General features: G+C 43.7%; 1 protein-coding gene across 38 annotated transcripts in view; it reads right to left on the bottom strand.

The window, feature by feature from the left end:
• The window catches only part of Cadps (Ca2+-dependent secretion activator), a 450,780-nt gene that overhangs the window by 211,843 nt on the left and 224,306 nt on the right, over window positions 1-14,631 (bottom strand). For all 38 annotated transcript variants that reach the window (XR_003950862.1, XR_003950860.1, XR_001781126.2 and 35 more), the window contains exon 6: window positions 12,968-13,089. Coding sequence is in view for 32 of the 38 variants with exons in the window: in XM_006518048.3 (XP_006518111.1) it covers window positions 12,968-13,089 (122 nt within the window). In the remaining 6 variants the exon portion in view is untranslated. The remainder of the gene's footprint in view (window positions 1-12,967; window positions 13,090-14,631) is intronic.

Raw genomic sequence — 14,631 nt, forward strand, 5'->3', positions numbered from 1 at the left:
ATAGGTACATGTCACATTTGTGTAAGTGTATGAGTTTGTGCACATGTATAAGTACATGCCACAGCCATAGACACAGCCAAGCAAACTGGAAAACGTCATCAAATCATTACAGTGATGCTCTCTGGGTATGGAGATGATGAGTGATGCTTAATTCTCTTTATATTTTCCCTACTCTGTACAACCAAAATATTAATATTTTGGTCAAAAAACATAACATCAAATTATATTTTTTAAAAATAGGGTAATGTGAAAAGCACACAGACTGCTTACACGGGTTACTCAGCAAATACACATTATTTCAAGTGTTTGTATAAAATGCACATTTTTCCTGCTTCAGACGCTTCACGGTTGCAGCTGCTAGAACTGTGGGTCCAGCTCAGTTTGTTTGCGTGTAATTAAATGTCATACGCAGCAGCTGTGACATTACATGCAGAGAGTGTCTCCTTCTTTGGGTGGGGCTGTATTCGCTGCAGGTTGTTTCTCAGAATCTTCTTTCATTAATGCCTGTATCAGCAGCAGGGAGTACTTCAGGCACAGCACAATCTGCCTTAAAGCCAATGGGAAGGAAAGCCAGACAGGGGGAGAGAACGTGTCTGCTTTCTTTGAATTTGGTGTCAGGAGTGCATAATGTCAGCATGTAGCATGCTGGGAATGGCATCTCTGCTAATATGGAGAAAGACCACATTTGGTGGTACTGAGCAGTGCTCTTTGAAGGGATAGGAAGAAAGACTCTGCTGGAGAACCCGCTGTATCCCCCACGACCTCTCACAAGGCTCTAAAATGACTTTAGCTCACTCAAGGTCATCTACCAAGAGGACAGAACTGCAACTTACAAGTAGGCAAAGGGTGTGTGAACAAGATTGGTGACAACCGTGGCTATAAATGCTTACTTGAAGAGCCAGGTGCTATTCAGTGCTGACTGTCCGGTGTTTGATGCTATGCTTGCAAGAGTGGCAAACTGAGGTCAGAGTTGTCCCTGTGTCCCAATGTTCCCTTCATTCCTCTGTCACTATGGCTACTACCCCTCTCATATGCTGGAATGAAATTGTAAGTAGGTGAGTCCCAGGATGAATATTTTGTACTAAAGCCTGAACTTCTTGCAGTGAGCCCTGACTCTGAGTCTGGTTCGAGCCATTCTTACTGCTTCACATTTCCCATTTACATTTCCCAGTGTTCCTTCACTGCCTTTTGGCAAGCTGGCTTCTCTTCTGCCCCTTAAACTCCTTTTAGTGCCTGTTTTCTGATTGTGTGATTTTTTTTCTCTTTCCACCATTCTCTGCTTATGACTGTCCTCTTCTTGTGTTACTCTGACTTCAACAGTCACATCTTTGGAAAACATTCCATCTGCTTACATTCAGATAGCTTCTCTCCACCTTGGCCAATCTCTGTGAAATAATAGCCTTTACCTGCACCCCAATACACACCAAATTTTGGCTAAATGTCCAAGGGTTTAAAACAGATGTATGGCTAAAGATGAGAATTAGTGTCCTCAAATTTCTAAGGATATAAGAATAAAATGGAGTTATCAGTAATTTAAGTATTTCACTTTAATCATTAGAATAGTCAAAGTGTAAGAGTTTTGTTGTTGCTTTTTTTTCTTCCTTCTACAGATGTGTGCACATGTGTGTGCTAGTGTACATGTACATATGGAAGCCAGACATAAAGCCTAGGTTTTCCTAATCTATCTCCATTCCAGTCTATTAATTTGTTTAGTTATAGATGACGTCTTATTGAACTTGGAACTTGCTGATTGGCTAGAATGGCTGTCCAGTGAGCCTCAGGGATCCTTTTCTCCCAGGCCTCAGGAGCACACGCATCCTCTACAGTGCTTGCGTTTTTTGAGTGAATACTGGGAAATAAACTAGGTCTCGTGGTTTTGCAACAAGAACTTGATCAGATGAGCCATTTCCTCATGCTCTGAAATGCAAACTTTTACTATCATGGTATAGAAATAAAACATTTGTTAGTATGGCAAAGTGAATATTTTCCATGGTGTCTCCATGGGAGACAGAAAAAAAAAGCATGTTTACTTTGACTTGGGCTTGATGGAGAAGTGACACAGTTTTGTCCAGTTTTGGAAATTTCTGATCATTGTGTCAGTGGGAAATAGTTAAGTTTTTCTTCTTTCTGCACAGGAATGGATGGGGGTGAGCCTTCTCCTGTGAATGAGATAGAAGAACACAAGCCTGTCAAACAGGTGTACCAAGAGTAGAGCTGTGATAACATCTAATCTCTGCTCTTCCATCTGGTGATATTTAAATTTGATTAAGATGTTTTTGCTGAACATGAATAGGATATTCTCCCTAAAGAAACTAAATTAGTGTATTCTTTTACTTACTTATTAGTTTGGTATCACAGAAATTGTTTCATAAGTCATTACAAGTATTAACCTTTTGGTTATATATATATATATAACCATATATATATATCTATATATATAAAACCATATATATATCTATATCTATATATAGACATAGAACACATGAAATAAAAGGATATTTTGATTCCAATATGCATTTGACTGCTCATCTGTATCTGAACATGAAAATTTATATTAACATTAATCAGAATGATATATCTTCCTTTTATACATTTTTTTCTGCCATTTGTTGTAATGCTTTTCTTTATAATTACATGGCCACAGAGCATGTCCTACATCAGAGATGACCTTGAAAAAATCATCTTCCAAAGGTAAGGCAGAAGCCACAGTCATGTACTTGATTTGACTGCATAAGGAGGTCAAAGTCACACCCTGGTATGTCTCTACTCAGGTTACTGTCTCTATTATACGCACCACAAGATTGGTTGTATGTATCCTAATGGCAGGAACTTTGCCTTCGTTCCTTCATTGTCTGTGTCACTCTTAGGCAATGGTATATTGTATGAGAGCAGACACTCAGATGCAGTGGATCCTTGAATGAAGGACCATCTGAATGGACAAAGGGGAGACCAATGAAGTCAGTGTGTACTCCTCTCTCACAGTCTGATTCATTCTTGATTCACCTTCTCTGGTGGAGTCAGCATAGAGTAGGCTCATAGCATGAGTCCATCCTGATCAGAGATGACCACAGGTGTGTGTGCCAGATCTTCCAGAGGCTTCCACTTTTAGAGATCAGGATGGCTGAGATTGTTTTGCATTGGGATATTGTTAAACAGGAAAGTAGGAAAGAAAGACAGTTTCCAGGGGCCCACATTGTGCTAAGTTTGACTAACAGAATATAATGTAGTGATGTTCTCTACTTAGAAACAGGATGTGTGAGTAGGCACAATAGAGAGGAAGGCAAGGTGGTGGCCCTGGCAGGGTGGGGCTGAAAGGTCAGGCTGGAAGATCAGACTGGGAGATCAGATTAAGAGATTACACCACGAGATCAACCTGGGAGTTCACACTGAGATATCAGACTGGAGGTCAGATCAAGGTACCAGACTGGGAGATCACACCAGGAGATCAGACTGGGAGTTCACACTAAGATAAAAGACTGGGAGATCACACCAGGAGATCAACCTGGGAGTTCACACTAAGATAAAAGACTGGGAGATCACACCAGGAGATCAACCTGGGAGTTCACACCGAGATATCAGACTGGAGGTCACATCAAGGTACCAGACTGGGAGATCACACCAGGAGATCAGACTGGGAGTTCACACTAAGATAAAAGACTGGGAGATCACACCAGGAGATCAACCTGGGAGTTCACACCGAGATATCAGACTGGAGGTCACACCGAGATATCAGACTGGAGGTCACATCAAGGTACCAGACTGGGAGATCACACCAGGAGATCAGACTGGGAGTTCACACCAAGATAAAAGACTGGGAGATCACATTACATTCAAGCCCTAAACAGCTAGTGTTAGTGCCATTAGTCTTGTTTTGTAAGGGAAGGAACTGAGTCCAGAGGGATCCAACAACTCACCATTCAACAGTGTTAGCAGCAAAGGTGGGATCTGAAACAAGTGGGTGTCTCTCTCCAAACATTGCTCTCAAGCCAGAGCTGAAGGTTTACCTCCTAATATGTGCCTAACATATTAGGCATGGTGTCCTTTAGAACAGACTACCAGGGCCAAGTGCTCTGAGCTGTATGTAAGGAAATGGAATGAGAGCCTTTCAGGCCTCCCTAGGGAACCAAGAGTTGCTGAAAGACTTAAGGGTTGAAGCACAAAAGGCCCAAGAGTCTCAAAGCATTTAGACCATTGGCATCAGACATCATGTTATGTTTTCCTCAGAGGCCCCACTCTGTCAGCAATAGTGCAGTGAGGTGAGTTCTAGATCACAGCACAGGGGAAACAAATCAAAGCAGCAGCTTAGGATGTATAGACTCAACTAGCTCTGCTTCATTCCAACCTCTCTCAAACACTGTCTCTGATCAGAAGGAAGATAGCCGAGTAGACAGTAGACAGTAGTCCTACTCATGGGGTTGTAGGACTCTGAGTAAGACTCAGGGAGGGGGTATGACTATAAGAAACAATGAGATGTTTCACTGTGGATTCCTCTTGCCTTTGAGAAGCAACTCTTGTACCATGAGATCAACCCACCTTAAGAGTCCCCTCCACTGCTCCAAAAACCCTGTGTTCATTTTTCCTTTTGCAGAATAAGCTCTTTGATTTCCAAAGGGTGGCTGGCGAATTGAGTAAGGTTCTGAGCTTAAGGTTCTAAGGTTTCTTCCTATTTAATGAGAAAGTACTAGATTCTTGTGTGTGTACACATGTGCTCAGGAATGTGTGTTCGTGTGTGTTCATGTGTGTGTGTATGTGTGTGTGTATGTGTGTGTGTGTGTGTGTGTGTGTGTGTGTGTATGTGTATGGGTTTGCATGAGTGTGGAGGTCAGAAACCAAGTTCAGGTGTGGTTGAGAGCCTCCACATTGCTTTATTGAGACAGGCTTTCTCAATGGGACCTGACCCTTGCCAATTAGGCTAGAGCTCTGGGGATCTGCCTTTAACTATCTTCTCACTCTGAGATCACATTTAGTGATGTGTGCCCACTTTTTACATGGATGTTGGGGGATGAACTCAGATTGCTGCAGCATGTACTCTGCCAATGGAGCTAAGTGTGACCGTAGTGGAATTTTGGCTGTTATCAGCACTACTCTCTGAGAGGCTGCAAAGTGCTGATGCTTCCACCTTCCACAGCCTGACATTTTTCAACAGTCCCACAGGCAGATTGCACTCCTATTTAGTATGGAGAAATTGGAGAAAAGAGAGGAACGTCTACTTGCTTAAGGCTACCCAGCTGATGAATGGTGAAGGTAGGACTTAGAGATAGGTTTCCCTGTTGATCATATGCCACCTACTAACTTTGTACCTGACAGGAATTTTAAAGCCATGGTAGAGCATTTGTGACTGTAATTGGTTCCATGAAGGTGGGCCTCATCGTATTTAGAGCTTTCCCAGGGCTTTCTGAGTAACTTTCAGTTCTCCGGCCATTCTTTGGAGACTGGAATGGTACTGGTGCTCATGTGCTGAGTTATACCTGCTGGATATACTGACCTGGACACCTGTGCTGTGTGAGTGACAGCGGGATCATTGCTTTTTTTTTTTTTTTTTCGATACAGGGTTTCGTGCTGGGATTAAAGGTGTGCACCACCACGCCTGGCAGGATTATTGCTTTTTAAATACCAGCAATATTTTACCCCACACAACAGCTGAATTTATGGAAAGGAAGTGATCCTTTTATAGTCTTCCCAAATGCCCAATTCTATTTAAAAGTCTTCCTTCCCTGGCTTGTTAGGAAGGCAAGATAACATGATAGTGAAAAGTACCGTATTCACATTACAATTTATAGCTGTATCAAAATTACAGCTATGAAGTAGCAAGAAAAATAATTTTATGGTTTGGGATCACCACAACATGAGGGAGTGTACTAAAAGGTTGCAGCATTTGGAAGGTTGGGAACCACTGGGTTAGAGTATCTGGCCTGAATCTCAATATACAGTAAGTGACTCCACAACATACCTTTCTATGCTGTTCTGATTATTAAATAACAATACTTTACAAAGCATGTCCTTAGTTCTCCATCTGCTCATGATTAAAGTATTCATGTGTACTGGCTAGTTTTGTGTCAACTTGACACAGCTGGAGTTATCACAGAGAAAGGAGTTTCAGTTGAGGAAATGCCTCCAAGAGATCCAGCTGTAAGGCATTTCCTCAATTAGTGATCAAGGGGGAAAGGCTCCTTGTGGGTGGGACCATCTCTGGGCTGGTAGTCTTGGGTTCTATAAGAGAGCAGGCTGAGCAAGTCAGGGGAGGCAAGCCAGTAAAGAACATCCCTCCATGGCCTCTGCATCAGCTCCTGCTTTCTGACCTGCTTGAGTTCCAGTCCTGACTTCCTTGTTGATGAACAGCAGTATGGAAGTGTAAGCCGAATAAACCCTTTTCTCCCCAACTTGCTTCTTGGTCATGATGTTTTGTCCAGGAATAGAAACCCTGAGTAAGACATCATGTAATTGGAGTTTACTTTTTTTTTTTTTTTTTTTTTTTAACATTCAGGGAGACAGTTCACACAATTCTGACATGCTGGACTATCTTGCAGAGACTGGAACACAGAAAACGACCAGAAATGTTTAGTTACACATAACTCTGACCATCAGGTCAGGAATGCAAAACTGGACATAGGGGTCACTGCATTTCTTTGGCCCTCTTCCCCATGTGACCACACTGAATATTTTTTTTCTGCTTTTCACTATTTGATTGCTCTGCTGAGGACAGGTAGCCGAGCCCAGCTTGCAGTACTACTAGGATACAAGCTCTGATCCTAACAACACTGGCAGCATCAGGATTTCTCATTTTAACACCAATGCCCCCAGCAGTATGTGCTTACTGGGTATTTGCAAACCAACATAGATGAGATTCTAAGTTTACTCTGATTTTTTTTTAATAAGTTCTGGGTTTTAAGATAGCAATCCAATCATCTGCTCTGTGGCCTAAAATCTCCCTAAGCTTTCTCCAGAGAAAACTTATGTCTCCTTGGAATAAACCCTTCTCTCATGGCTCAGATGGCCACACCATGTCTGGCCATGCTGTGGTTTTGGGCTTTCCTTAGGATGCTTACTGGCTAATATCTGGTGACATCGTTTTCCTGCTCACTATTTCCTTTGCACTCGCTCTTTCCTCTTCCTGGAATGCTTTTCCTGTGACTCTGACTTTTTCCTTCCTCATTCTTTGAATAGTAAACATTCTGTCATTCAAGCATACTGCAATTTAAAGGGCGTCATCTGGGACCTAAGTGACCTGAGCTCTCACCACTGTACTGCTGTAGCTGGTTCGTCCCCTCGGGGGCACAGATTAAACTCTGCTATTGTCTTATACACTGCTCTCGTATTCACCACTGATGCCCTCGTGCAGGACCTCTGCACAAAGTCCCAAAGCTGGGCCTATGTGCTTCACCATCGTGATGCCAGTGCTAGCTGAAAAGAAGGAAATGGTCCATGGAGGAAGGGCAGATAACCACACTCCACACTCTCTGCTTCAGTTGAGCCAAGCAGGAAAGATACTCAAGTCATTCCAAGACTCCAGTCACAAAATATTTGGTCAAAATGAAGAGAAGTACTATGTGGAGAAATGACTCCTGAGGCAAACAATAGGAGAAAGTAAGTGGTGTGACTCAGCAGAACTCCCATCTTTGTAGCAGGCTCATTGTGGGTGTGACTCAGCAGCAGAACTCCCTGTGTTTGTTGTAGGCTGACTATGGGCCTGACTCAGTAGAACTCCCCATCTTTGCATAACCTGGTCATGAGAGCCTGACTCTTTGTGTTGTGCTTTTGGAACACAGAATATTGTTCACAGAAGAAAAATGGTATAGAAAGCCACTGCTCTTTCTCTTGTTTTAAAATACTGTCTCAGAGGACAAGGTGCCATTGAAAAGAGACTAGCGCCATGGCAAGCTTTCTCAGCCAAGGCACATTACCTTCCCAGTCTCTTGGAAATAGCAGAAAAGAGTCTGATCTTAGAGCAACAATGGAATCTGCACTCCTTGGCTTGCTCTGGTGAAATGAACTTGGCAAGTGGAATCTTGGGTTTTATTCAGAGGAGTGTGGTTTCAGGTAAGCAAGAGAGACACTAGGCTATTACTCAAATGTTCTGTGAAAACGTTATTTAAATGCTCCAGTATTTAACCTTCTCAAGTCATTCATGCTATTTTAGAGCAGAAACTTACACTGTGCAAAATTCCCACAGAAAGAGTGATTTTGGACAATTTTATCTACTCAGGGAAATGTCATGTCCCCCCCTAGGTTAGAGGGGTTTGAAGCCAGCTTCCCACCCTCTATTTCTGTAGCTCCACATTCGTTCCTGTCAGCAGGATCACCTTTTATCCTGTCTAGGTGCCATCTGTGTTTTTATGCACCCAGTGCATTTTCTTTAAATTAATTCAGCCCTGAAATATTAACATATTTCTCTAAAAAGGGAAAGTGATTTCCCCTGCTGGCAAAGTGACAACGAGCATCAGCGGCCATGAGGAAGAGTAATTGTAGGAACACTGAGCAGAGTCAGTGCCAACTGCTCTTGTCTGCTGTAGAGGGCTCTGAGCCTCAGGCTTGAGGAGCTGCCAAAGGCCTTCTAGCACCTAATTAAAATTACCTCCTTGTTCTGGCCACAGGAATGGGCAGGCGAGAAGTGGAGAAGGAGTAGTTGATCCCATTTGCTTTGATGCCAGTCAACACCATGCTTTGGTAATACCTAAAGATCTCTTGTTACTCCAAAGGTAAGAACACCTGACAAATGATGTCCCTAACAGCTCTATCCCAAAGGAGATGAACAATTACACCTAGGCCCCTGAAACCACAAAGACTCTGCCTCCTCCTATGCTGTCCTAAGAGGATTCTGCGTATACAGGATTTCAGTTCCTTCTGCTTTCTCATCCGTGTTTTCCTGCTGGAAGCAGAAACAACCTGTAAATGGAAGATACCATTTCTAGTAAGTATAGCTCACAGCAGTTTTTGAGCATATATTGCTGACTCACAACCTGCAAACCCTAGGAGAGGAGGAAAGCAGAGCTGAGTGGATGCATGGGATGCTGGGAAATTATCCCTGTGCAGCAAGCAGTTGGATGAAAGGAAGAGTGAGCCACAAGTCAGCTCTGAACGGAAAAGGTCACCTCACCACATTCTTAACTATATGTCATGAAATACACTTAAGTCATGGACACGGGATACTTAGATTATGAAACTGATCCAATATGGCCTTGCTGAGCTGTGAAAGGTGCTCTGGGTGCACAGGAGGAGATACAGTTGATAAAAAGAAGTAGGAGAGAGGGCAGATTCTTGGTTACTATGGCTAAGTGATGCAGACCAGGGTTTACAATGACTGTTCAAAGGTATCAGTTCAAGTAAGCTGGACGCATAATTTAACTTTAAAAAAAATCACACAGATTTACTTGCTGCTGGGCTTTTTAGAACTCTAAACTGTGTGTGTATAGTGAGTGGTTCACCAACGATGTAACGTCTTCAGTTTCCCAGACATACTTAACTATGCTATTACAGTCCCTGTCTCTGCTCTTCCTATGTAAACTGTACAGAGAATACATTGTTGGGAAAAATGAGTTATGTCATATCCTCCTGAATGTGTAACTATACTTGGTTAAAAGTAATACAAGAGACAAATTCCTTGCAGACACATGATGGGCAAGATGCACTGGGAATGTTTAGTAGCTGGAAAGGTAGACTCTATAGTAACAAGACAAGCTTGATTAGGATTTTTGTTTGGGAATGTGTAAATGAGACATGGGCAACAGCTGTATGTAACAAAACAAGATGGAAAGGCTCCAGCAGGAATCAGCTAAGTAAGTTAGCTAGTAACCCTACTTAGGGTTACTAGCTAATAGGAGATACCATTTAGGATTACCAAAATCAAATGCCAGAAATAACACAGAGATCAGCAGTGGGAAAATTGCAAGGAGAAATGAAAGGGAAGAGGAGAAGAGGAAATAAAGAGCTTCCAAGGAAGGCAACGATGAAGACTCCCACTAAGTCCAAATGAAAGAGGAAGGGAGACAGCAGAGCTGCACAGACAAGGTCATTTATTTTTCCAGGTAAAAGCAGACAGAAGCAGAGCAAACCTGTCAGTCCTGAACTGTGATGAGGGAAAGAGAAAGAGGAGCTCTGTGCATTTAGGAGGAAAGGGGAGGATGAAAAGGAGGTGGATCACAGGAATAAAGAAAGAGACAGGAGGAAACTTGTGTGTTGAGAGATCTTAGACTCTGCTTATGTCTACAGCACTGCAGGTGTGGCTAGCTCAGAGCATCACACCCCTTCCTTTCTCATGGCAGACATTACAAGCTGTTCATGACACCTTCTTCCTTCTGGATACAGATTTATCTTGGAATCCTCAACACACCACACTAGGTAACTCCTAGCAGTTTGTTAGACTTGAGCTTGATTATGATGCCTGTGTTCTGTGTATATTAAACAATTCAGGATTCTGTCTGTGATGGTTTCGTCATATTCTCTGATGAAAGGAGACTCAAAAGAGCATCCTTGGCCACAAAAGCAAAGCATTTTGATATGAGGAGTTTATGTGCGTGGATACCATAACCTCTACAGATGTGAGCAGATAGGTTATTTCAGGCGTACCCTAACACTAAAATAAACATTTTATACTTGATATTCCCAAGGTCATAAAAATATATTTGTCATTCATATTCTCGCACCTAGTAAAGTGACATGAGTTACCTTGTAACAGCAGATGAGAAAAAGCAGAGCTTTCTTCCCTCCCTCTCTTGTAGCCCCATAAGGAGTCACTCCTTTAAAAGGTTTGGCAGAAGCATTGCAATGTCCCTAGTCACTCAGTTCCCCCAACCCCTGCCATGTAACACACAACGTTGAAAAAAGCTCCTGTAAACAAAGCAGCACAATGGTATTGACAAAGATCAGGCCACTCGAGGAAACTTTTATCAGTGGCAGTAAAAAGGAACTGTAGTATCATCATTGTGGAACAAGGATTTAAAAGAAGAGTGGGAGTGGGGAGGGGGCTTGGAGGTTGGGGATGTGGAGCGTGGGATAGCATGCAGCAAGTCACATTGGCCTCCATTCCCTCTTGTATGCTCATTAACATCCAGCTATACACACACACACACACACACACACACACACACTCTTACGGGCATCTGAGGCTTTGCCTATTCATACAAAGAACCACTTGAAGGTACACAATACCCTCAGCCCTTCTTCAGCCTGAGCAACATTCAATGCTTCCTTTGAGCTATTTTATTTGAACACCATGGTGAGTTATTTATGTTCTGCCAAACGGCTCCTAATGCTCTAAGAAGGAGTTGGGGAGGGTTACCTTCTGATGACTCTTATGGACTAATGCCAGCCACGAAGATGAAGATGCTCATTCTACTATGCAGGCATCACGGAAACTGAGAAAGAAAGGATGGGGGCAGTGGTGCTGGGGAAAGGGAGCAGATCTCTCACTGCTCTGTGAGGCTTGGGAAGCCTAGTCTCCAAAATAGATAATTCTTCACTGCTGTCAGCCATTGCTCCAGCAATGGACTGTCCCAGCAATGGACTGCCCCAGCAATGGACTGCCCCAGCAATGGACTGCCCCAGCAATGGACTGCCCCAGCAATGGACTGCCCCAGCAATGGACTGCCCCAGCAATGGACTGCCCCAGCAATGGACTGCCCCAGCAATGGACTGCCCCAGCAATGGACTGCCCCACCTTGGGCCCTTCTAAGGAAGCCAGAAGATGCCTTCCAACACATCTTTGTGTTCTTTTTTGCCACGGTGCCATTGCTAACCACAGCACCATTCACAAGCTCTTCACTCCCATGGGTGCTTCATAATATTAGAGCATATGTCTCCTGTATGCCAAGGAAGGCCATGCAGAAGCTGGTGTATGTCCCCCTGGTCTCTCATCTCAAGTCACCGTTCCCTCTATTTATAGCTGTATTTGTCTCCAAGTACCCATGGGATATTGGTTCTGACCTCCTCCACCCTTCATGGATACCTACTGATGTTCCAGTCCTTATATCAAATCACAGAGTACCTAAAAATAACCTATGGACATCCTTTATAGACTCAGAACCATGTGTAGATCAAAGGTACCTACTCTAGAAAGAGTTGCACTGTCATGTTTAGAGACTAATGACAACTCTATATACAATCTGTGTCCACACAATATTCTTTTTGTTTGTTTGCTTTTGTTTTTTGTTTTGTTGAGACTCGCTTTCTCTATGTAAGCTGCCTTTCCTACAACTTGCTATGCTTGCTCTGTAGACCAGGCTGACTTTGAACTGGCAGAGATCTGCCTGCAAGTTGAGGAATTAAAGGCAACACCTGGCCAATATTCCTTTTTTGTTTTGTCAAAAAGTTTTAACCCACAGTTGGTTGAATCTAAAGACATAGAAAATACAGGCAGACTGTATTTATGAATACACACTTGTGACTACTTCCCTGATGTCCTCACTAAACTGAGAGTGCTGCAAGGTTGCAGCAGTACAAGATCTTGCATGGATGCTCTCACGCGCGTGCGTGCACGCGCACACACACACACACACACCCCACAGTGACATGTGGCTAAAGGCTTCAGAAATGGGACTGTTGCCTCAACTCCCCATTATAGCTTTGAAAGAACTTGGATTCTTGTCATAGCTGTCAAATAAAACTGCTGTTGAGACTGCAGACGTAACCAAGTTGGTAGACTGCCTATCTCATATGTATGAAGTTCTGAGTTTGACTCCCTGTACTCCATAAACCAGGTGTATTGGCATATTGCTGAGATACCTGCACTTGCGAAGTGAAGGTATGGAGGAGGATCATAAACTCAAGGTCATCCTTGGCTACATAGCAAGTTTGAGGCCAGCCTGGGCTACATGGAATTCTGTTTTTTAAAAAATGGAGTCAAGTCACCTTGTATGATAACATTGGTATGGTTGGTTCTCCTGGGTTCTTCTGGGAAAACAGACCTTTCTTTTGGAATTAGCACAAACAAAAGCAATGTTGACAACCTCTGTGATATAAACCATCTACTTACGTTGGTTTAGAAGCCTCTGCTTGATCTGTCTGAAGTTTCTCTCCACCCTCCACCTCCATTGTGCAGTATACAATTCGATTTGGAGCCAAGGACTTAAGGCCTTGGACTTCCATGATCACCACCTGAAACAGAATCACATAAGATGGACTGAATCCCGAAACCAGGGACAGGATCAGAAACTATTTCTCTGTGGGCATTGGGCTATGCATAGACAGGCTGGTCTCCAGTCGAGCTGAGATGCTGATCCCCGGAACCTGGTGGTGATAATTTACCTACATGGGACGGAAGGAGTTCTCACATGTCTCCTGGAACTCTGGCTCCTGTCTAGTTACCACTCCCTCAGCCCCCACAAGAAAAGCATGGCTAGCAGTCACATAGACAATGTCCCAAGCTTCTGACTTTCAGGCTAAACTCCTCCCCAGTTACCTAGCAACAGTAGCCACGTACCATAAAACGGGCTTTTGGCCCCTCCTCACTCTCTCACTCCTCACTTCTCTTTTCCCCTCTCCTCTCTTCCACTCTCTCCCTCTTACTCTCTAGCCTTTCTTCTTCTTCTTCTTCTTCTTCTTCTTCTTCTTCTTCTTCTTCTTCTTCTTCTTCTTCTTCTTCTTCTTCTTCTTCTTCTTCTTCTTCTTCTTCTTCTTCTTCCTCCTCCTCCTCCTCCTCCTCCTCCTCCTTCTTCTCTCTCCCTCTCTCTCTCTCTCTCCCTTTCATCTTTGTCTCCTCTTAGCCATGGCCTCTCTCTCTCTCTCTCTTTCTCTTTCTACCTTCTCTCTTTCCCCCTGCATTTCTACAATAAAGCTCTAAAACCATAGACTATCTCTGTTCAGCTGTGCAAACTCTTGCCTGTGTGGGAACCTCTCTTCCCTATGCAGTCTCTCCCATAACCCCGGGGCTACAGAGTGTAACTCCAGGGCCCCTTTTGGTTTCGGGGGCTGCACCTTGTCCACCCACCACCCCACCACTCCCCACCCCCGGTCGAGTGGGTCAGAGGCTTGGATGCCCACCAGGGCTGAGTGGAAAGCGTCTGGCAGCCCTCCCACCTGTCCAGAGCATAGGTGGAACTCTGGCGGGACGTGGGCTATCCTCCCTCCCCCTCTTTCCCAGCCCCCTTTTTAGTTCCCACATTTCTCTTCTGCAGTGAAAGCAGACAGCAGGCAAGGATGGCGTTTCCCCTCTCCTCTCTTCCTCTCTCTCCCTCTTACTCTCTAGCCCTTCTTCTTCTTCTTCTTCTTCTTCTTCTTCTTCTTCTTCTTCTTCTTCTTCTTCTTCTTCTTCTTCTTCTTCTTCTTCTTCTTCTTCTTCTGTCAGACTTTTGTCAATGACTCAAGACCTTCTAGGGACATAGTTGCTTACAATGTAGCAGATTGCTGTTGAGAGGGAACAATGTGGCTCATTCCCTCACTCTGCAGAGTTGTGAATTATGTGGAGCCTTGCTGCTAAGTAAACATCTCACCTGAGATACACACTTCATCCTCCTTCCCCCTCCTGCCCCCTCCCTTCTTTCCTTCCCAACTTCCTCCTTCTACCCTCCTTTCTCTTTTTTTAAATATGCATTTTTTTCTTTTTGGTTTTTTGAGACAGGGTTTCTCTGTATAGCCCTCGTTGTCCTGGAAATAACTCTGTAGACCAGGCTGGCCTCAAACTCAGAAATCCACCTGCCT

Source organism: Mus musculus, chromosome 14 (assembly GCF_000001635.26).
Source record: "Mus musculus strain C57BL/6J chromosome 14, GRCm38.p6 C57BL/6J".
Classification (NCBI taxonomy): domain Eukaryota; kingdom Metazoa; phylum Chordata; class Mammalia; order Rodentia; family Muridae; genus Mus; species Mus musculus.